The following is a 22763-nucleotide window of genomic DNA, read 5'->3' on the forward strand; positions in this document are numbered from 1 at the left end:
AAAATATTTTAAAAAGCTCTACTCTCAACAACCACAGAAAGAAACAGAGATAGAAGAATTTTTGAAAGTGAATGGGCTACCAAAAATATCGCAAGAAAACAAACTTAAACTGAGCAGTAGGATAACAGAACAAGAGATAGAGAGTGCCATCCAAAATATGCAACTAGGCAAAGCTCCGGGACCTGATGGGCTGACTGCAAGATATTATAAATCATTGAAAGACTGGCTAACTCAACCCCTAAAGGAAATATGTAATGAAATACTTCAGGGGAAAAAGGCTCCAGAATCGTGGAAAGAAGCTTTTGTGACTCTTATACCAAAGACAGACGTTGAAAAACATCAACTTAGGAATTACCGGCCTATATCATTGTTAAATGTGGATTACAAAATATTTGCGGATATCTTGGCGAGAAGATTGAAGAAGGTACTAACAGAGGAGATTCATAAAGATCAAGCAGGCTTTCTCCCAGGAAGACATCTATCAGAGAACGTAAGAAATATAATTGATATTTTGGAACTTTTACAGGAAAATATAAATACAAAAGCGGCGCTGATATTTGTGGATGCGGAGAAAGCCTTTGACAATATCTCTTGGAGTTTTATGAAGAAGAATCTCCAAGGCATGGGGGTAGGCCAAGAATTTGAAAATGGTATAGGGGCAATCTATTCTGAACAAAAAGCTAAATTAATAGTAAATAATGTTTTGACAGAAGAGTTCAGAATAGAAAAAGGAACACGACAAGGGTGCCCAATTTCCCCATTACTTTTTATATCGGTCCTGGAGGTGTTGCTGAACACGATCAGAAAGGACCAATTGGTCAAAGGGATACAGGTTGGAGCTAAACAATATAAATTAAGAGCTTTTGCAGATGACCTGGTTTTGACGTTGCAGGAGCCAGAATCTAGTGGAAAAAAAGTTTTAGAACTGATTCAAGAATTTGGCCAATTGGCAGGCTTTAAATTAAACAAAACAAAAACTAAGGTTTTGACAAAAAATCTGACAGAAATTGAAAATGAAAGGTTTCAGAAAGAAACAGGTTTAACAGTAGTGAAGAAAGTTAAATATTTGGGAATAAATATGACAGCAAAAAATGGGAACTTATTTAAAGACAACTATGAGAAGTGCTGGACGGAGATAAAAAAGGATCTAGATACGTGGTCTAGCTTGAAACTCTCACTACTGGGGCGCATTGCTGTAATTAAGATGAATGTATTGCCAAGAATGCTGTTTTTGTTTCAGACACTGCAGATTATTGATAAAACTGACTGTTTCAAGAAGTGGCAAAAAGATCTATCTAAATTTGTCTGGCAGGGCAAAAAGCCAAGGATAAAATTTAAAATATTAACAGACGTTAAAGAAAGAGGGGGCTTTGCCCTGCCAGACCTAAAACTCTATTATGAAGCAGCAGCTTTCTGCTGGTTGAAGGAATGGCTACTTCTTGAAAACACAGATATATTGGATTTAGAAGGGTTCAATAATGCATTTGGCTGGCATGCATATCTATGGTATGACAAAGTTAAAGTGCATAGAATGTTCAAAATTCACATTGTCAGAAAAGCACTGTTCAATGTCTGGATTAGATATAAAGATCTTTTGGAAAACAAAACTCCAAGGTGGTTGTCTTCAATGGAAGCTAAGGCAGTAAAGAGACTCAATATGGAGGCAAATTGGCCGAAGTATTGGGAGATTTTAGAACAGGATGGTGACAAACTGAAACTGCAGAGTTTTGATAAACTAAAAAGTAAAGTCCGAGATTGGCTTCATTATTATCAAATAATGGAGGTATTTAAAATGGACAGAAAAATTGGCTTCCAGGTGGAAAAATCAAAATTGGAAACAGAACTATTAGAACCTAAAACAAAAATATTGTCTAGAATGTATAATTTGCTGCTGAAATGGAACACACAGGATGAGGAAGTGAAATCGGCTATGATTAAATGGGCTCAAGACGTTGGCCATAACATAATGTTTGCTGACTGGGAAAGGTTGTGGACCACTGGAATAAAGTTTACGGCATGTAATGCCTTAAGAGAGAACATAATGAAAATGATATATAGGTGGTACATGACACCAGTCAAGCTTGCAAAAATGTATCATATGCCTGATAACAAATGCTGGAAATGTAAAGAAGCAGAAGGTACCTTTTTTCACCTTTGGTGGACGTGCCCAAGGATTAAGGTTTTCTGGGAAATGATTTATAATGAATTGAAAAAAATATTTAAATACACATTTAGAAAGACCCCAGAAGCCTTTCTCCTGGGTATGGTAAACCAACAGGTTCAAGTGAAGGATAGAACTTTTTTTATGTACGCTACAACAGCAGCAAGAATACTCATCGCGCAATATTGGAAGACGCAAGATCTACCCACGCTGGAAGAATGGCAAATGAAGCTCATTGACTATATGGAACTTGCAGAAATGACCGGCAGAATCAGAGACCAGGGAGAAGAGACGGTGAAGGAAGACTGGAGGAAATTTAAAGACTATTTACAGAAGCATTATAAAATTACGAACGTTTGAGGTTATCAGATTGAATGTAAAAGAATGTTATTATAAAAATGACAATGTTAAAGAAAGTATATTTAATAAGACATAGGGAAATGTAAGGATAAATAAAACAATAATATTAATCTGAACCAAAGATACGCCAGAGGGAAAGAGTTTACTACCAGAATATAAGACCTAGAATACAGAGTGGGAAGGCATGGGGAAGTCGCAGACCTAAGTTAATGCTGAAGAATATAATGATACAATATTTGTTTTTAACTCTTTTATTCTTACCGTTTTTATTTTTCTTTATGTTTTTGTATAATGTATGTATTGTTTTTCTTTTGCTTTTTTCCTTTTGATGTGTTTGTCGATTTGTTCTTTTTTTGTTTATTGAATGCGGAAAATAAAATATTATATATAAAAAAAGAGACCTCCAAAATGTTGTCATTTGTGGACCCTAAGGTCCTCTACAGGGCATACCAGGAGAGGCGGTCCGGTAGGTACGTGGGTCCTAGGCCGCATAGGGCTTTAAAGGTCAAAACCAGCACCTAGCCTTCTAGCCTTGAGAGGCGACTGGACAGGAAGCTGTTAGCAAATGAGGCATTCGTATCTTGGCCAACTGAAGTTACCTCCCACAAACTTTCAAAGTAAGCACAACCTGGGGTCCATATAGAACTTTTGCCTGGCGACGGTGCCGAGTTCGAAAACCGCAGAATCCTAAAGGGTTTGCTTTACGAGTCTGCCGCTCCCTCCTGTTCTATAACAGATATCGATGAGTGTCTGGAAAAGAGCGACGAAGAGCTGGCCTGTGACCACCACTGCCACAACTATATTGGCGGGTACTACTGCTCCTGCCGGTTTGGCTACATCCTCCACTCTGACAACAGGACTTGCAAAGGTATTGCCCGTATCACAATGCTGGGAGTGAACTGGGCTGGTTGCTCTGAAACTCGAGAGCAGGAGTGGGGAATAGGTGCTTTAAAAAGGTAGAGGTACCCCTGACCGTTAGGTCCAGTCGTGGACGACTCTGGGGTTGCGGCGCTCATCTCGCTTTACTGGCCGAGGGAGCCGGCGTTTGTTCCGGGCCATGTGGCCAGCATGACTAAGCTGCTTCTGGCAAACCAGAGCAGCACACGGAAACGCCATTTACCTTCCTGCCAGAGTGGTACCTATTTATCTACTTGCACTTTTATGTGCTTTTGAACTGCTAGGTTGGCAGGAGCTGGGACCGAGCAACGGGAGCTCACCCTGTCACGGGGATTCGAACTGCCGACCTTCTGATCAGCAAGTCCTAGGCTCTGTGGTTTAGACCACAGCGCCACCCGTGTCCCTTAATAGGTGCTTTAGTTCCAAGCTTAGCACTTAGTGCATGGATTCAAAATAACAGATTATATTAATTGGGGTGACTGTCAGGTTGGTGTCAGGCTTCCTCTCCGCACCCCCCTTTGGCAGTAGAGAAGCAGAACAAAGCAAAAGGAGTCTCTTACCAGTTAGAAATTTTAATGATCACAGAGGGAGAACAAAGCATCCATTCCTAGGATGAAGATGCCCCCAATTAAGGATTTCACCCCCCCACCCCCGTCACTTCCATGTCTTGCAACCTGAACTCGCAACCACTTTGCTTTCTGTTCTGCTACCTGACCTGCTCGCCATGACCTTGGGCTGAGCAGATGGACGCTTTCCAGCAAAAGAGAGTCTGTTAACTCTCTCTCTCTCTCCCTCCCAGTTCTTCCCAACTTCTGCCTTCTGAACTATGTCCCTCTGCAAACCACTGTTCCAAATCTATACTGTCCCACTGCTCCTGGGAAGATTCAGGATCCTCATCAGGAGCAGGGGGAGTTCCCACCATTCCTCCTCAGTGCAGCCCTCCTCAGCACGGTCCCTGACAGTTGGGGTGGTTTGCCCAAAATGGCCTTACAGGCCAAATGCAGAGGCTTGGCAGGTGCTATTAGACCCATAGGCTTGCGGCTACCAATGCGGGTTCACCCACATACGAATCCTCTGCCCCTCACACCTCTGCCACTGAAGCTGCTGCCCCACCACAGATTTCTACCCCAACTCGTGTTGTTTCTCCACCAGTTTTGCTACCAGGACCTTGTGTCCCGAGGTTGAACCAGGATCAACCTCAATAGCCCCTGAGCTATTACTGCTCGACCCCTAGAAACATGGGAAGAAGTGGCCTTCTGTGGAGTCAGACCATTGGCCACGGCAATACTGACCCTGGCAGACACAACATAGCCAAGGTGTTGTGTGTGTTGGGATGCAGCCAAGGAATCGGGGGCAATTGGCAGGTCCCCAGCAGGCCCCAGCCCCCCAGCCGGTGTGCCAGCTGATCTCCAGTCCTTGGATCAGCATGAAACTGCAACCCTACCTTCAGAAGCCTTCAGAAGCTAGGCACATCACTCAGCAGAGTAATTAACGCTGCACAACAGAAGTGGCAGGGAGAGGCTGTGTTGAGCATATTTACAAGCAGTTTATTCAGCGTACATCAGGACAAACAGAAAAACATGTCTTCTCCCCTTCATGTCCAAAGCAAGCAGCATAAGCAAAATCTATACACAAACGGAAGTTCCCAGCAAACTGTGCTGGAGTGTAAACAGACATGTGGCATACAACAGTCTCATGCCTGTCCCTTAAGGTGGAACGGAATATTCTGACAGTGTGTTCACCCTTGTCTCCCTTGCAGTGGAGTGCAGCGACAACCTCTTCACTCAGAGGAATGGGGTGATCAACAGCCCAGACTTCCCCAATTCCTACCCCAAGAGCTCCGATTGCTTGTACCGCATTGAACTGGAAGAGGGTTTCTTCATTACGCTGGAGTTCAACGACAACTTTGACATTGAAGACCACCCGGAGGTCACCTGCCCGTATGACTACATCAAGGTGAGCACAGCAAGCTGATCTGGCTTGAGTTCCACGGCGACTGGAAAATACCAGGAGGCCAGGGAGAAATCACACACACACACACAGACACCCTTGTGTTTTAAGTATGGTACGGTTGCACTTGACTTGCCTGATTCCAACCAGACACAAATGATGGTCTCGCCTTTTCTCTGCTCCTCCTTTGATTGTTTTTCCTGACAGATCAAAGCCGGGCGTCAGGAGTTTGGGCCTTTTTGTGGAGAGAAATCGCCAGGACACATCGAAACGAAGAGCAACAGCATTCAAATATTGTTCCACAGTGACAACTCTGGAGAGAATGGAGGCTGGAAGCTGTCCTACACAGCAATAGGTAATCTCCCTTCTTAGCCCCCACCTGTTCTATACACTTAGACCAGCAGCATCCCACTCCCAGAGAATCATGGGTACTGTAGTCTATTCATGTGCTCAGATCCTGATATATATCAGGATATATACCATCCAGTAGCCAAACCAGGGTGGCACCTCCGGATGCTGCACCCCCCTGCAATCCCTACACAGATCTGGCTGGCACAGGCCACAAAACCACAGCTCGCCCCTATACACGAAGCCAAGCCAGAGCACAACCAAGTGCAGTACAGCCATCTTCTCAGAAAAACTCTTCACAAAGTTCAAGAGTTCAAGACACGAAGGCTTTAGCAACTAATCCACACCTAATGACCCACCTAAGTGGGATTCAGGAAATCACTCAAGAAATCACTCAAGATATCCCTCAAGTAATTAAGGAACAAAAGAAGAAAAGGCACACTTGCCTGGGAACCTCCTCTCTGCCCAGAACATTGGAGGCTATACACCACACCTCCTCAACAGTATTTATAGGAACTCAAACACTGAGATCCTGCTCTGTTCCAGTAACAAGAAGCCGAAAGCACCAGCCTGAAGATGACGAGTGAGACCTCGTCGAAACGTCGCCTAGACACCCCAACTTTTACACGGGAAGACACCCGAGGACACCAAAACCTGCATATATATATATATATATATATAATTATTTATATATAATTTTCAATGCAAAATTACAACAAAAATTACAAACATTGAATCCAAAATAAAACAGTACAAACAAGCAAAACAAAACACAAAAGAAAAAAGAACACAAAAAACAGAACAAAAACACACATCTACAAATAAAACGATATCATCATTCCAATCTAATCCTTACATACATATACACATATTGACTTCCTTCCTTTGTTCTAAGACCTCGAAATTTTTACTCTTTCTAAGTTGTTGTTACCTGACAACAAAGGGAAACGGTAATACTACTCCAAAACCCCGCAAATCCCCTAGATGCAATCAAAAAACAATGGGAGAATGACATAGGCTATGAGATTAACCCCACTCAATGGACCAGAATGTGGTCTAAACCCCCCTTTAAATCCATATCAACGAAAAGAAAAGAACTCACACTGAAACTCACCTACAGGTGGTACCTAACACCAAGGAAACTAGCGCTAATACACCCAGGAACCTCACCAAAATGCTGGAGAGGGTGCATCTCCACAGGCACATACCTCCAAATGTGGTGGGAGTGTCCCAAAATCCAACTATTCTGGACAACAGCCATACAAGAAATATGTAAAATAACTAAGCAAGTAATAGACATCACCCCAGAATTGGCCCTACTAAACATTTTCCAAGACAACAATGCCCATTTACACCACAAAGAACTCATAACCCACCTACTCTCAGCAGCCAGAAGCATCATAGCCAGACACTGGAGAGACCTGTCAGGAGTAAGTATGGACCAATGGTACCAAATAGTATGGGAAACAGCCCTACTAGAAAAATTAACTAATAAACTGAAACTGACACGGGGACAAACAGAAGAAGACGCCTTCACCCCGGTATGGCTCTCCTTTATCACATACACAGCCCAACAGGACAATGACAATAATCCACCAACAACATACAAATCAATATGGCTAACCTGATCCAAAACACCCACCCACCTCACTCACACACGAAAACAAAGATCACCACAGCCAATCACAAGCAAACAATCACACCCTAGGCCAACCCCAACCTCTCTCACCACCAAAGGAACACAAGTGAACAACACAAACAACGCTAACCCCAAACTCTACATACATTAAACACAATAGAAACACCGCCACCCAACCCCACCCCCTTCCATTTTCCCTCTCTCCACCCCCCTTTTTCTTTTTTCTTTTCTTCTCCCCCTAATGCCTCAACAAATGAAATGGATTTGTAAAAATGTTACATGGAAAAACAACAACGAGGCATTACACTTACTTCTGTAAAACAAGAAAACCCTTAATAAATAAATAAATAAATAAATAAATAAATAATGTAGATTACCTCTATACTTTTTACTCCATTTTTCTCTTTCTTTAACCCTGCAAAGCATCATTCATTACATACCAATATGCTTACTCCAGAACAATGTTTTTTTCATATACTCTTTAGCACATCCCCATTCTTTTAATAATTTTTGGTCCGATTGTCCCCTTATGAATGCTGTGAGTCTTGCCAGATTTATATATTCACAAAATTTAATTTGCCATTCTTTCATTGATGGAATTTTTCTCCCTTTCCATTTTTTTGCTATGAGCATCCTGGCAGCTGTTGTCACATAGAATCATTTCCTTTGATTGTCAGGAATATCGTTTGTGATTATACCTAAAAGGAATGCCTCCGGTTTTTTACTAAAAGATATTTTAAACATCTTCTTGATTTCTTCATATATTTCATTCCAAAATTGTTTAATAGGTCGGCATTCCCACCACATGTGAAACATTGTTCCTATTTCTTTCTTGCATCTCCAACATGTATTTGATTTTCATTTTAATTTGTAAATTTTAGCCAATTTTACCGGAGTTAAGTACCAACGGTACACCATTTTCATCAAACATGCCATAAATTTGATATCACATTTCCATAATTTCTCCCATTGGTCCAGCCGAATTGCGTAACCTATATCACATGCCCACTCACCATATTTTTGGCTCTATTAGACGCACCGGACCATAAGACGCACCTAGTTTTTAGGGGAGGAAAACAAGAAATAAGAAAGCAACACAAAGCCTATTGAGCGAAGAGAGAGCGCTCCTCCCACTTCGCTCAGAAGGCTTTGCGGGGCTATCCCTGAAGCCTGGAGAGCAAGCGGGATTGGTGAGCACCGATCCCGCTTGCCCTCCAGGCTTCAGCAAAAGCAAGCCTCCTGGCTCTCCCCCCACCTCCCACACAAGAGCCGCGCACTCTTTAAAGGGAGCATGGCTCGTGGGGGCTTTTCTGGGAGGTGGGGGAAGGGACAGAGCCACGCACTCTGTCCCTTCCCCCACCTCCCGCAAAAGCCAGGGATAGCTGCGCGAAGCCTCCGCAGGGCAGCGGGAGGAAGGCTCCCCACTGCCCTGCGGAGGCTTCGCGCCACTAAGGCAGAAGCTAGAACAGCGAGAGGGAGCACTGCGCAGCTTTCCCCACCAGCTCCAAAGAGCAGCTCAGGAGCGTGCCGCACTCTGGCAATTTAGCTCCAGGGACCACACATTCGCTCCATAAGACGCACAGACATTTCCCCTTAGTTTTTAAGAGGAAAAAAGTGTGTCTTATGGAGCGAAAAATACAGTAGTCATAACTCCGGGTTTCCCACAGGCATTTGATTGGCCACTGTAAGAACAAGATGCTGGCCTGATCCAGCTGGCTTTTCTTATGTTCTTAATTCCTAAAGTGGTTTAAAGTCAATCCCTCTTCCCAGGGAACTCTGTTGCTCTGGGAAGGGAACAGGGGTCTCCTAGCAACTCTCAGCACCCTCCACAAACTAGAAGAAGAAGAGTTTGGATTTGATATCCCACCTTTCACTCCCCTTCAGGAGTCTCAAAGTGGCTCACAATCTCCTTTCCCTTCCTCCCCCACAACAAACACTCTGTGAGGTGAGTGAGGCTGAGAGACTTCAGAGAAGTGTGACTGGCCCAAGGTCACCCAGCAGCTGCATGTGGAGGAGCGGGGACGCGAACCCGGTTCACCAGATCACGAGTCCACTGCTCTGAACCACTACACCACACTGGCTCCCTACAGAAACTACAGTTCCCAGGATTCTTTGGGTGCAGCCAAGAGCGTTTAAAGCAGTGGTTCTCAAACTTTTTTCTCTGAGCCACACTTGCAGAATAAAAATTTGCTCCCGCCACACTGAATTTTTTAATTGATAAGAAATACATTGGAAAATAACATTGGAACCAGGCAGAGGGCCTTCTCGGTGGTGGCGCCCACCCTGTGGAATGCCCTCCCATTAGATGTCAAGGAAATAAACAACTATCCGACTTTTAGAAGACATCTGAAGGCAGCCCTATTTAGGGAATTTTTAAATGTTTGAAGTTTTCTTCTGTTTTTAATGTTCCGTTGAAAGCCGCCCAGAGTGACTGGGGAAACCCAGCCAGATGGGTGGGGTATAAATAATAAATTATTATTATTATAAAACAAAAAGGGAAAGCTCCTAGCAGTGCTTGATTTATACCATATAACACAACTGCCTTATGATATGATCATGGGACATCCCGAAAGTATAAAGCAATGCATCTACTTGAATGATTCCCAAAATATAATTATAAACTATACCTTAAGTATATATACAAACCTCGTGAGAAGTGTGAGCTTGCTTTTTCAGGGGTATCTCATTTATAAGAGGTCTAATTTGAGACAAACAAACTCTCATCCCCTCATCAGCACAAAGAAGCCTTTCTCTTTTCCAATATTTCATATTTCTTTGATTATCCTTCAATCTTCCAGCCCCACTTGCCATTCTCTCTTTTTTTCCTTTCCAAAATTTTTATTCATTTTATAACACAAATAAACAACACAAACAGAAAAACAAACAATACAAACAGGTTCTTGTCTTATCCTTATTTTTTCTAAACATTGTTAGGTGGGCTTCCCCAAGTCCCCCCTTTCTGATTTTCATTTTACCTCATCTTTAGCAGTTTACATATATCATAAATTCTAACCATTTTTTTTATCACACTTACTTTATCCATAAAAATCTTCACATTTTATCACTTACAAATAAAATACGCTATCTTCTAACCCTACAGCCTAAATCCGCTTCCAAAGCTATTCTAAGATTTAAATATTAACATATTTTTTTCAAATATTCCTTAAACTTCTTCCAGTCTTCTTCCACCGTCTCTTCTCTCCGGTCTCGGAGTCTCCCAGTCAGTTCGGCAAGTTCCATAAACAGTGGTACCTCGGGATGTGAACGGGATCTGTTCCGGAGCCCCGTTCACATCCTGAACAGAACGTAAGACGCAACGGCGCATCTGCGCTTCCGCGCATGCACGTGACATCATTTTGCGCATCTGTACATGCACAAGTGGCAAAACCCGGAAGCAACGAGCTCCGTCACTTCCGGGTCACCGCGGAGCGCAACCCAGACATGCTCAACCTGAAGCACATTCAACTCAAGGTATGACTGTAGTCCATCATCTTCATCTGCCATTCTTCGATAATTGGTAAATCTTGTTTCTTCCAATTCTTCGCTAGCAGTATTCTCGGAGTTGTTGTGGCATACAGAAAAAAAGTAACATTCTTTTCACATTTTCCATTCTCTCCTGCCCCGGCACACCCTTTGAGAACCACGGGTTTAAAGCAATATGATACTACTTTCAATGTATGGTCCAGGTGGAACCTTAAGCTTGCATGAAAGTAATAATAATAATAATAATAATAATAATAATAATAATAATAATAATAATTTATTTATACCCCACCCATCAGGCTGGGTTTCCCCAGCCACTCTTTCAATACATCTTCTGGCACTTTATCTCCAAATAAATACTGCCTGGGGGGCCCAAATTTCCAAATGAAAATGCATTTATTTATTTTATTTTATTTTATTGAAGCTCATTAAACTGCATGCCCACTAAAATCAAGATGTTGGTTGCTCATCAGCCTTGTCCTTCTGTTGCGTTTGCCCACTCAAATCTGCATCAAATTATGGTCTGGCTGAGCTTCAGTTGCCTGAATCAAACACAGAGGAATAATTCCCGACCACTCACCACCAGCGCAGATTGTAAAATGTCAGGACCACCAAGGAAAGTGTAAATTTTACACAACATGCAATTATTTGCAGAAAGAACCCAATAATATAATAACTACTGGGCATAGCTATAAAACAAAACAAAACAAAAATTTAAAAATGCCGCTTGACAGCTTAACTCAAACATGCAATTCAATTGCCTAACAATTTGGAAAAAAATGGCTTCTAAATGGAATAATAAAATGCATAATGTGTGTTGAAAGAAGGAGATAAATGGATGAATTCCCTGTTATGAATAAACAACACTGCTATTTTTAAATATATACATACACCGCATGTTATAATTGTGTCTCAAATTCATTAAATTAATTGCTTTCTGTGAGTAATTGCATGTTGTGTGGAATGTGCAGGGGATCCTGATCTCTTATAACCTATGTCTGAGACATCAATTTCTTGGTGAGATGCCAAGCCAGGCAGTTCATTCCAAGAGAAGCACAATTTTGCCACCAGAGGCCCCATATTCATTCTCAAATGGCACCACAACAAGGTCTCCAACATTCGCCCCTTTCTGCAACGTTGTTGTTGTTGTTCAGTCGTTTAGTCGTGTCCGCCTCTTCATGACCCCCTGGACCAGAGTACGCCAGGCACTCCTGTCTTCCACTGCCTCCCGCAGTTTGGTCAGACTCATGCTGGTAGCTTCGAGAACACTATCCAGCCATCTCATCCTCTGTCATCCCCTTCTCCTTGTGCCCTCCATCTTTCCCAACATCAGGGTCTTTTCCAGGGAGTCTTCTCTTCTCAGGAGGTGGCCAAAGTCTTGGAGCCTCAGCTTCAGGATCTGTCCTTCCAATGAGCACTCAGGGCTGATTTCCTTCGGAATGGAGAGGTTTGATCTTCTTGCAGTCCATGGGACTCTCAAGAGTCTCCTCCAGCACCATAATTCAAAAGCGTCAATTCTTCGGCGATCAGCTTTCTTTATGGTCCAGCTCTCACTTCCATACATCACTACTGGAAAAACCGTAGCTTTAACTATACGGACCTTTGTTGGCAAGGTGATGTCTCTGCTGAGGTGAGGCCCCATATTCATTCTCAAATGGCACCACCACCATTCTCATTCCACCTTTCCGCTGCTTACAAATCCCAGTCCATTTCCCGCCATGTTGGAATGGCAACAAGGAGAGGACGAGACACAATCCAGGCTTCTCTGCAGCTTCACTTCCAGTTTCCCTTCAGCCACATTCACACAGAAGTTTATTCCATTTCCCTGTTAAATATTTCTATGTTATAACTGAGCTTTTGCACAACACAAAAGCCACTTCCAGAACTCTAGCAGTGTACAGTGCAGGTCTATTGTTCATTTCTGGGTTGTTTGCTTTGGGGGGGGGGGCTGTTTGCAAATAACACAGAAATAAGCGCTAAACTGGTGTTATGTTGTTGTTGTTTAGTCATGTCCGCCTCTTCGTGACCCCATGGACTAGAGCACGCCAGGCACTCCTGTCTTCCACTGCCTCCCGCAGTTTGGTCAAACTCATGCTGGTAGCTTCAAGAACACTGTCCCACCATCTCGTCCTCTGTCGTCTCCTTCTCCTTGTGCCCTCCATCTTTCCCAACATCAGGGTCTTTTCCAGGGAGTCTTCTCTTCTCATGAGGTGGCAGCACTATATTTCAAAAGCATCCATTCTTTGGCGATCAGCATTCTTTATGGTCCAGCTCTCACTTCCATACATCACTACTGGGAAAACCATGGCTTTAACTATATGGACCTATGATGTCTCTGCTTTTTAAGATGCTGTCTAGGTTTGCCATCGCCTTTCTCCCAAGGAGCAGCCGTCTTTTAATTTCGCGACTGCTGTCACCATCTGCAGTGATCATGGAGCCCAAGAAAGTAAAATCTCTCACTGCCTCCATTTCTTCCCCTTCTATTTCCCAGGAGGTGATGAGCCCAGTGACCATGATCTTCGTTTTTTTGATTTTGAGCTTCAGACCACATTTTGCGCTCTCCTCTTTCACCCTCATTAAAAGGTTCTTTAATTCCTCCTCACTTTCTGCCATCAAGGTTGTGTCATCTGCATATCTGAGGTTGTTGATATTTCTTCCAGCAATCTTAATTCCGGCTAGGGATTCATCCAGCCCAGCCTTTCGCATGATGAATTCTGCAAATAAGTTAAATAAGCAGGGAGACAATATACAGCCTTGTCGTACTCCTTTCCCAATTTTGGACCAATCAGTTGTTCCATATCCAGTTCTAACTGTAGCTTCTACTCCCCCGCAGAGATTTCTCAAGAGACAGATGAGGTGATCGGGCACTCCCATTTCTTTAAGAACTACCTTTACTCAAAAGGAAGCCCCTCTGTGTTCAGCCGGGCTTGCTCCCAGCAGCTTAGAAGCACCACACTTCTGTTCTGGTTCCTGCCCATTGATCCTTTGGCAGATGGTCGCTGCTGCACCTCTCAGCTTTTCCATGCCGAGAAATCAAGAAGCAATTATTCCATTTCCTCCTTGAGCTGAGTCACAGAGAGTGGTTTGGATGCACCAGTGAACAGGACACAGAACTCTACGTTTTCGGTCCAAGAGGACAGGAGTTGTTCTTTTCCTCTCCAGAAACATTTGCGCACTTTCACGGAATCACAGAATTGCAGGGTTCGTTGTCCAACCCCTTCCAGTGTAGGAACCGCAGTTGCTCCCTCTACAGTGCTTAACATTGCAGCTGCATCTTACAGAGCATCTTAACATTGCAGCTGCATCTTCTAGAGCAGCTTAACATTGCAGCAGCATCTTCTAGAGCAGCTTAACATTGCATCTGCATCTTCTAGAGCAGCTTAACATTGCAGCAGCATCTTCTAGAGCAGACTGCTGCAACATGATGCCCTTTAAGCCTATCCGATTTACAAAAAAAAGATAAAACAATAAAATTCTCACAAAGAAAAATTAACAACAATACAGTGGTACCTTGGGTTAAGTACTTAAATCGTTCTGGAGGTCTGTACTTAACCTGAAACTGTTCTTAACCTGAAGCATCACTTTAGCTAATGGGGCCTCCAGTGCCACTGGAGCCTGATTTCTGTTCTCATCCTGAAGCAAAGTTCTTAACCTGAAGCACTTTCTGAGTTAGCAGAGTCTGTAACCTGAAGCGTATGTAACCCGATGTACCACTGTAATTTTCCAAAGTTAAAATACCAACAGGCTAAAAGCAGATTAAGACTCACAGGACCTTTCTAAACATCTGGGTAGGCTTGTCCAAACAAGAAATAAAAATATTTTTGACGAGGCACTGAAAAGAGTACAATGAAAGCGCCTGCTTGGTATCAATCGGCAGGAAGTTCCAAAGTGTAGGCACTTGAGTTCTTACCAATGCAAAACAGACAATATTTGACACCTGCAGCAGGGACAGTTCCTCCAATTGAAGTGGTTCGAGTGGGCAGCTAAATGGTCTTAAGTTGCGTAGTTTATTTCATTTCCAAAATGTTACGATTATCACCTGGGGGCTCCTCCCTTTTCTTTCTCTCTGCCTGCCTGCGCCCCACAGGGGACCCCTGCCCACTTGTGGAGCCTCCTCCCCACGGCAAGATCGAGCCCTCCCAGGCCACATACACCTTCAAGGACCAGGTGGTCGTCAGCTGCAACACCGGATACAACATCCTAAAGGTACATTGGGGGGGGAGGGCTGTGGCGGCACTTAGAGCATATCCCACAACTGCCCCAAGTTCCCTTGCACATCCTAGAATTACAGAAGGCATTCCGGCTTCTGATTGGATCCCGGAATGTCCTGTTTCCCCCTTCCAGCGCCGCTGAGCTCAGGGGGGAGGATGAGTTTGCAGTGGTACCATGATTATTTATTTATTTATTTATTTATTTATTTATTTACACGATAAAACTTCAAGCATTAAAAACTTCCCTAAACAGGGCTGCCTTCAGATGTCTTCTAAAAGTCAGACAGTTGTTTATTTCCTTGACATCTGGTGGCAGGGCGTTCCACAGGGTGGGCGCCACCACCGAGAAGGCCCTCTGTTCCCTGTATTTTTACTTCTCGCAATGAGGGAACTGCCAGAAGACCCTTGGCGCTGGACCTCAGTGTCCGGGCAGAACGATGGGGGTGGAGACTCTCCTTCAGGTTCCCTGTAACTTGGCTTCTCGTCGCGAGGGAACCACCAGAAGGCTCTCGGCGCTGGACCTCAGTGTCCGGGCAGAACGATGGGGGTGGAGACGCTCCTTCAGGTATATAGGACCGAGGCTCTTTAGGGCTTTCAAGGTCAGCTCCAACACTTTGAATTGTGCTTGGAAACGTACCGGGAGCCAATGAAGGTCTTTCAGGAATGGAGTTGCCATGCTGTCTTGCGGCACCAAAAAACACAGCTGCTGACTCGTGCAAGAGAGCAGCACCCAAAGACACGCGTCCCAGTTTACTCCAGTGGAATGTTGGAGAGTATGCTACTGGGAGCCCAGCTGAGGGCTCCATCACATTTGCCTCGTTGGTCCCAAAATTAACCAGTTGGAAAGGAGTGTTGCCCAGTGATAGAGCATCTGCTTTTGATGGAGAAATGTTCATTCCTGGTATCATCAGTAGGGCTGGAAAGACCCACACTGAAACCCTGGAGAAGTGCTGCCAGCCAGTGCAGACAGTATCAGTTAGGTGGACCAATGGTCTCACTCAGCATACGGAAACTTCCATTGTTCCACTTTCAATGCTATAAAAAGGTAAAGGGACCCCTGACCATTAGGTCCAGTTGCGAACGACTCTGGGGTTGCAGCGCTCATCTCGCTTTACTGGCTGAGGGAGCCGGCGTACAGCTTCCGGGTCCTGTGGCCAGCATGACTAAGCCGCTTCTGACGAACCAGAGCAGCACACGGAAACGCTGTTTACCTTCCCGCCGGAGTGGTACCTATTTATCTACTTGCACTTTGAAGTGCTTTCGAACTGCTAGGTGGGCAGGAGCTGGGACCGAACAACGGGCACTCACCCCGTCGTGGGGATTCGAACCGCCGACCTTCTGATTGGCAAGTCCTAGGCTCTGTGGTTTAACCCACAGCGCCACCCACGTCCCTACTTCAGTGCTATACGTTCTTGCTTAAAACATATTGTTTTGCATTTTTGGTCATTAGCCTCTTTGGACTATGAACTGGAGGAAAGGCAGGGTTTTTTTTAACACAAAAACCTAGAGGGGTCGTTTAGAGGACCTGTTTATTAACCACCCACCCTGATTAGTTTGCACAACGCCGCATGGAGGTCCGGTTTCATTCAGCCTTTATTGAGCATTTGTTTACAGGGCAGTTATACAACAATTGGAAGCAGCTTTTTAATTACAGCTTCTAATTTTTTCTCATATATTTTAATTATTGCTTTTGACTAGTTTGTTTTTATTAGTATCTATTTCAAATCGCAGCGGGGAAATAACTGACAAGGAGCATTCGCCCTGAATTCATCCTGATTTTTTAACAGAGTGTTTAGATTTCATAGAATCATAGAATTCTGTGGGACCCCCAAGGGACATCTAGTCCAACCCTATGCAATGCAAGAATCGCAGCTCAAGCATCCATGACAGATGGCCATCCAACCTCTGCTTAAAAACCTCCAAGGAAGGAGAGTCCGCAACCTCCCAAGAGAGTCCGTTCCACTGTCAAACAGCTCTTATTATTGGAAAGTTCTTCCTGATATTTAGTTGGAATCTCCTATCTTGTGACCTGAAGCCATGGGTTCAAGTCCCATCTTCCGGAGCAGGAGAAAACGAGCTTGTTCCGTCTTCCATGGGACAGCCCTTTGGAGATTTGAAGATGGCTTTCCTATCTCCTTTCAGTCCCCTCTTTTCCAGGCTAAACATCCCCAGATCCTTCAGGCTTAGTTTCTTGAGGGTGCTCCCTCCAGAGCATAGCTGTCAGCTTACAGATTTGAAAATAAGGGACCAGCAGCCTCGAAAATAAGGGATCAGCAGCCAAAATAAGGGATTTTAGTCAACCAGCAGCCAAACAAAGCCTCAAGCGGTGGTTCCCACAGTGCAGCAACCCGGCAAAAGGGATGCAGCAAGGAAAACCACCGTCACCTCTCTGCTGGGAAGCGCTGAGCAAAGGCAAGTCCCCAGGCAACGCGGCCGATTTGATCAGCACAAGGCGTGCAAGTTCCACCCCCCAGTCATTCTTAGACTCTTTATTGGGTGAGCAACGCAGCCATGCAACACAGCTGGAGCCTCCCTCCTCCCTGGCCGGCAGGGAGGGAGGGAGAGGAGCTGCTTCCTTTGAAACCCGGGAAATTTAAGGGACATCATCAATAAGGGACAGCAGCGGGACACAGCACTGGGATAAGGGACTTTCCCGCCAAATAAGGGACGGTTGACAGCTATGCTCCAGAGGTGTGATCAGGAAGCCTTCATAGCAGTTGCATTTTACCCCTCCTTCTTCCACAACGCTCCCCTGTTGCTTCTTTGCAGGATGGCGTGGAGAGCGAGACGTTCCAGATCGAGTGCATGAAGGATGGCTTGTGGAGCAACAAGGTCCCTATCTGCAAAAGTAAGCCCCTCTTTCCATCCTTTCCTAAGCGCTGGTGTAAAGGGACGCTCCTCAGATGAGATCAAAACATCCATCAACATTCTTCGTGTCTGGATGGGGTTGTCTAAACAAAATATGGTTTCAGCCAGTGCCAAAAAGAGCTCAGGGAAGGCGCCTGCCGGGTGTCAATAGGCGGGGAGTTCCAGAGTTTAGGGGTTGCCATGCTAAGCGATCAAATGCAGAGCGGGTTTTACGTATGTGGCACCCGTAACAGATTGAATTGGGCAAGAGGCAGTATGGACTGCGCATTCAGGAGCCTCTTCCCTCCAGCTGATCCTCAGTGAGGTGCTCAGTCCAAATAATAATAATAATAATAATAATAATAATAATAATAAAATTTATTATTTATACCCCGCCCATCTGGCTGGGCTTCCCCAGCCACTCTGGGCAGCTTCCAAAAAAATATTAAAATACTATAATACATCAAACATTAAAAGCTTCCCTAAACAGGGCTGCCTTCAGATGTTTTCTAAAAGTCTGGTAGTAGTTGTTCTCTTTGACATCTGGTGGGAGGGAGTTCCACAGGGCAGGTGCCACCACCGAAAAGGCCCACTGCCTGGTTCCCTGTAACTTGGCTTCTCGCAGTGAGGGAACTGCCAGAAGACCCTCGGAGCTGGACCTCAGTGGCTGGGCTGAACAATGGGGGTGGAGACGCTCCTTCAGGTATACTGGGCCAAGGCCGTTTAGGGCTTTCAAGGTCAGCACCAACACTTTGAATTGTGCTCGGAAACGTACTGGGAGCCAATGTAGGTCTTTCAAGACTGGTGTTATGTGGTCTCGGCAGCCGCTCCCAGTCACCTGTCTAGCTGCCGCATTCTGGATTAGTTGTAGTTTCCGGGTCACCTTCAAAGGTAGCCCCACGTAGAGCACATTGCAGTAGTCCAAGCGGGAGATAACCAGAGCATGCACCGCTCTGGCGAGACAGTCCGCAGGCAGATAGGGTCTCAGCCTGTGTACCAGATGGAGCTGGTAAACAGCTGCCCTGGACACAGAATTGACCTGTGCCTCCATGGACAGCTGTGAGTCCAGAATGACTCCCAGGCTGTGCACCTGGTCCTTCAAGGGCACAGTTACCCCATTCAGGACCTGGGAGTCCTCCACATCTGCCCGCCTCCTGTCCCCCAGAAACAGTACTTCTGTCTTATCAGGATTCAACCTCAATCTGCTAGCTGCTATCCATCCTCTAACTGCCTCCAGGCACTGACACAGGACCTTCACCGCCTTCACTGGTTCTGATTTGAAAGAGAGGTAGAGCTGGGTATCATCCGCATACTGATGAACACCCAGCCCAATGATTAAGGATTCCAGACTAACGAACACACAAGACCCTCCCCCCCTCCCCCTGGGTACCGTTTGGCATGACTGAGTGTGATCAATAACTTAGTGCCTGCCCTCCTTGCTTGGGGAATTGAGGCTGTGCATCCTTTTATGAATGGCTCCTGGTGTTACTGGCTGCCTCCTGCCTGCATGCTCTCCCTCTCGCCGCCTGACTACTAATTCCTGCTTTCTCTTTCTCTGCCTCCTGGCCCCTTCTCTGGACTTTCCTCCCTCCCTTCCTCTTCTGCCTTCGGAACAGTTGCTGGAGCTGAAACAACAGACAACAGGACGGAGATCAAAGAGGAGGTGGAGCCCGTGGCAGACTGACCAAGGTGTCTTGCGCACGGCACCGTTCAGAGAGCGGGTGGCCCAAAGACCTTGCCTGGGGGCCACTTCTGCCACCACCCCAGTCACCTTTCCCAATTTCAGGGGAGCTCCCCTGTTTCTGCCTGGGACCCTCTTCCTGCTCGGACACGCTCTTGACTCTGGGATTGGCACGAGAGAAGAAGGCAGAACATAGGCATCAATGCACGGCGTGAAACAAAAATGCTCTCCGTAACTGGGGGGAGTAACTCCAGTGATGGCTTCCACAGGTGTGGGGCATGCATGCGCTGTTTGGTTCTCTGCTTTGGGACACTCCATGCCTGCGTCCACACGAATGGAAAAAAATATTTTTCAAGGACTGGCTGAGCTAACTCTGCTTTTCTTGGTGATGGGCTGTTTTCCCCCCTTTGCTCCATGTTAACTCATTTCCTGACTTTTACCCCAGCGCTAAGATGGAGGATCCCTCTCTTTTAACATGGTGTTACTTTCATTGTTCCTGAATTCAACCGGATGAAAAGCAAGTCTGGGGTGAGCGGCAGACCCCTTTAGATGATTCAAATCCAGCAAGCAGGCAGGCACCGCCTCTGACTTCCATGCGCTGACCATGTGCACCTTCATGGAAGCCAAAGTGGGTCCTCTAGAGGTCCTGTTTGTTGAGCGGTCATCTTGATTTGGTTGCACAAAGCTTATGCAGAAGTTAGACTATGGTCCCATCTGTCCTATGCACTTAAAGCGCTGTGATGCCACATTAAACAGTCATGATTTGCCCCAGAGAATCCTGGGAAGTGTAATTTGTTTAAGGGTGCTGAGAATTGGTTAGGAGGCCTCTTATTCCCCTCCCAGAGCTGCAATTGCTAGAGCGGTTTAAGAATCAATCCATCTTCCAGGGAACTCTGGCACCCTTAAGAAACTACAGCTCTCAGGACTCTTTGTTGAAAAGCTCTGTGTATCGATGAAGTGCGCTGCCCACTTTTAAAATTAGTTTCATTTTACTTTTTGCGAATATGCAAAATTATGCTGACTGAAGGGCTGGCAGCTTTTCTTTCGCATGGTGCTCCGGTTCCTGACAGGCAGAAATCCAGAAGGTAAAGCTTTTCCTAGCATGAAAACGCAGTGTGGGGGAAAGTGGAACCTCCCTGATTTCTGTCTCTTGGGCAACAATTTTATCTGCATATCTGGTTGGAGGGGTGGAGTTGTTAAGTTTGGGTGCTTTGGGGGGATTTTTAAAGCATTTGTTTTAAAAAAGAAAACCCCGCCATACTTGCCATACATCTGGGTTTTCACAGACACTTTGCCAGTTCAGCAAAAAAAACGCCCGGAGCAGCTCCAATTATTAATCCCCCAGCTTAGAGACCCAAGCAGGCAGTGGCGTAGCGTGGGGGGTGCAGGGGGGGCTGGCCGCACTGGGCGCAACATCTGGGGGTTAGAGTTAGGGGGCGCAAATCCACAGGTTAGGGGGCGCAAATCCACGGGTTAGGGGTGCAAATTACTTGCCTTGCCCCGGGTGCTGACAATCCATGCTACGCCACTGCAAGCAGATGCCTCCCACTGAAATGATCCAGCTCCTCTAACTCACAGAGAAGCAAGAAGGAAAAGGAGTAAAGTTCCAAGATTGATCTCCACTGTCATGAGGCCAGCATCCAAATAAAAAAAGGAGATTCAATTTCAGAGGGAAGGCACCCTCTCGCCATGAATCACACTCCAATTCCGGAAGGTCGGACACATCAGCATGCATTGCAAGGTGGCATAGCTACAATTCCTAGACGAGATGCATTGATTAAGGCAAGGTAACTCTGCTCATCTAGAAGTTAGGCATATTAGGTTTGTTAGCAACTATAGTAATGGGACGCGGGTGGCGCTAGGGACGCGGGTGGCGCTGTGGGTTAAAGCCTCAGTGCCTAGGGCTTGCCGATCAAAAGGTCGGCGGTTCGAATCCCCGCGGCGGGGTGCGCTCCCGATGTTCGGTCCCAGCGCCTGCCAACCTAGCAGTTCAAAAGCACCCCTGGGTGCAAGTAGATAAATAGGGACCGCTTACTAGTGGGAAGGTAAACGGCGTTTCCGTGTGCAGCTCTGGCTCGCCAGAGCAGCGATGTCACGCTGGCCACGTGACCCGGAAGTGTCTTCGGACAGCGCTGGCCCTTGGCCTCTTTGAGTGAGATGGGCGCACAACCCTAGAGTCTGTCAAGACTGGCCCGTACGGGCAGGGGTACCTTTTTATAGTAATGGAAGAGCCAGTTCACAAGCAAATGTATTTGCTGGCATTGGGCTGATTCACACATTGGCTGTGGTTCCTGCATTGTGGGGTGTTGGACTAGAGGACCTCAGGGTCCCTTCTACAATTCTGTGATTCTATGCTGTTCGGCAGGCACAGCCCATGTGGTGCCCTTTAGGTGTTGCTGAACTACAACTCCCATCATCCTTGGCAGCTGGTCGGGGTGGCTGGGGCTGATGGTCGTTGAAGTTCAATAGAATCTGGAGGGCATCACATTGACTCTCCCTTATGTATGTATTGAGTCATAGGACCAAAAGCAATGCAAATGTTCAGTGATGTATTTAACTTGTTAAGCCAATTGTGTGCAACACTCCAGGCCTGATTGAAGGGGTGCAATTTGGAGGGGTGCACTTTGAATTATGGATGGGGGATAAATTCGGTTCAGTTCACATTTAAAGGTGAGCCTACCTAATTCACACTTTCTGAAGCAGTGCGAGAGCCGTTGACACAGCCATCCTTTAAAATTCACGCTTCTCCTCATTTTGCAGCGCAGCACTCCAGCCAAATAATGTAGACATAAATGCATATACCAGGGTAAAAAGGACACGGCAATGCATACATTCGTTAAAATAACATACAAGAATTCATTGTATTAGAAGAAACTGGTTTTACAAAAAAAAATGTGTCTATGATGCACAATCACACAGGAAAAATGTGTATATCAGGTGAAATTTGCACTAAAAATGTTGATGGGTTTTCACGAGGATTAGGATTAGGAAATGGGAAGAACCACTTGGAAGATATTGCATTTGTACCGCTTTGTTGGTGGGGAGCCTTTGCAGTTCATCTTGGTTTGCATGCACAGCACTCATGCATCTTCCTGTTACTCATTCGTTCATCCCACAGTTTTGTTTTTTTTAATTAATTTTTTATTGGTTTTTTCACAGTTTTATACATTTTAACATAACCATTTC

The 22763-nt window shown here is 45.4% G+C and overlaps 1 protein-coding gene across 3 annotated transcripts in view; it reads left to right on the forward strand.

Annotated features, from left to right (window-relative positions):
* MASP1 (MBL associated serine protease 1) overlaps positions 1 to 22763 on the forward strand; it is a 117864-nt gene that overhangs the window by 47791 nt on the left and 47310 nt on the right. For all 3 annotated transcript variants that reach the window (XM_083442135.1, XM_083442133.1, XM_083442134.1), the window contains exons 4-8: positions 3258 to 3389; positions 5178 to 5374; positions 5576 to 5723; positions 14926 to 15044; positions 17819 to 17897. In XM_083442135.1, coding sequence (XP_083298261.1) covers positions 3258 to 3389; positions 5178 to 5374; positions 5576 to 5723; positions 14926 to 15044; positions 17819 to 17897 — 675 coding nt within the window. The remainder of the gene's footprint in view (positions 1 to 3257; positions 3390 to 5177; positions 5375 to 5575; positions 5724 to 14925; positions 15045 to 17818; positions 17898 to 22763) is intronic.

Source organism: Podarcis tiliguerta (assembly GCF_965153285.1).
Source record: "Podarcis tiliguerta genome assembly, chromosome: 5".
In the NCBI taxonomy this organism is placed as follows: Eukaryota; Metazoa; Chordata; class Lepidosauria; order Squamata; family Lacertidae; genus Podarcis; species Podarcis tiliguerta.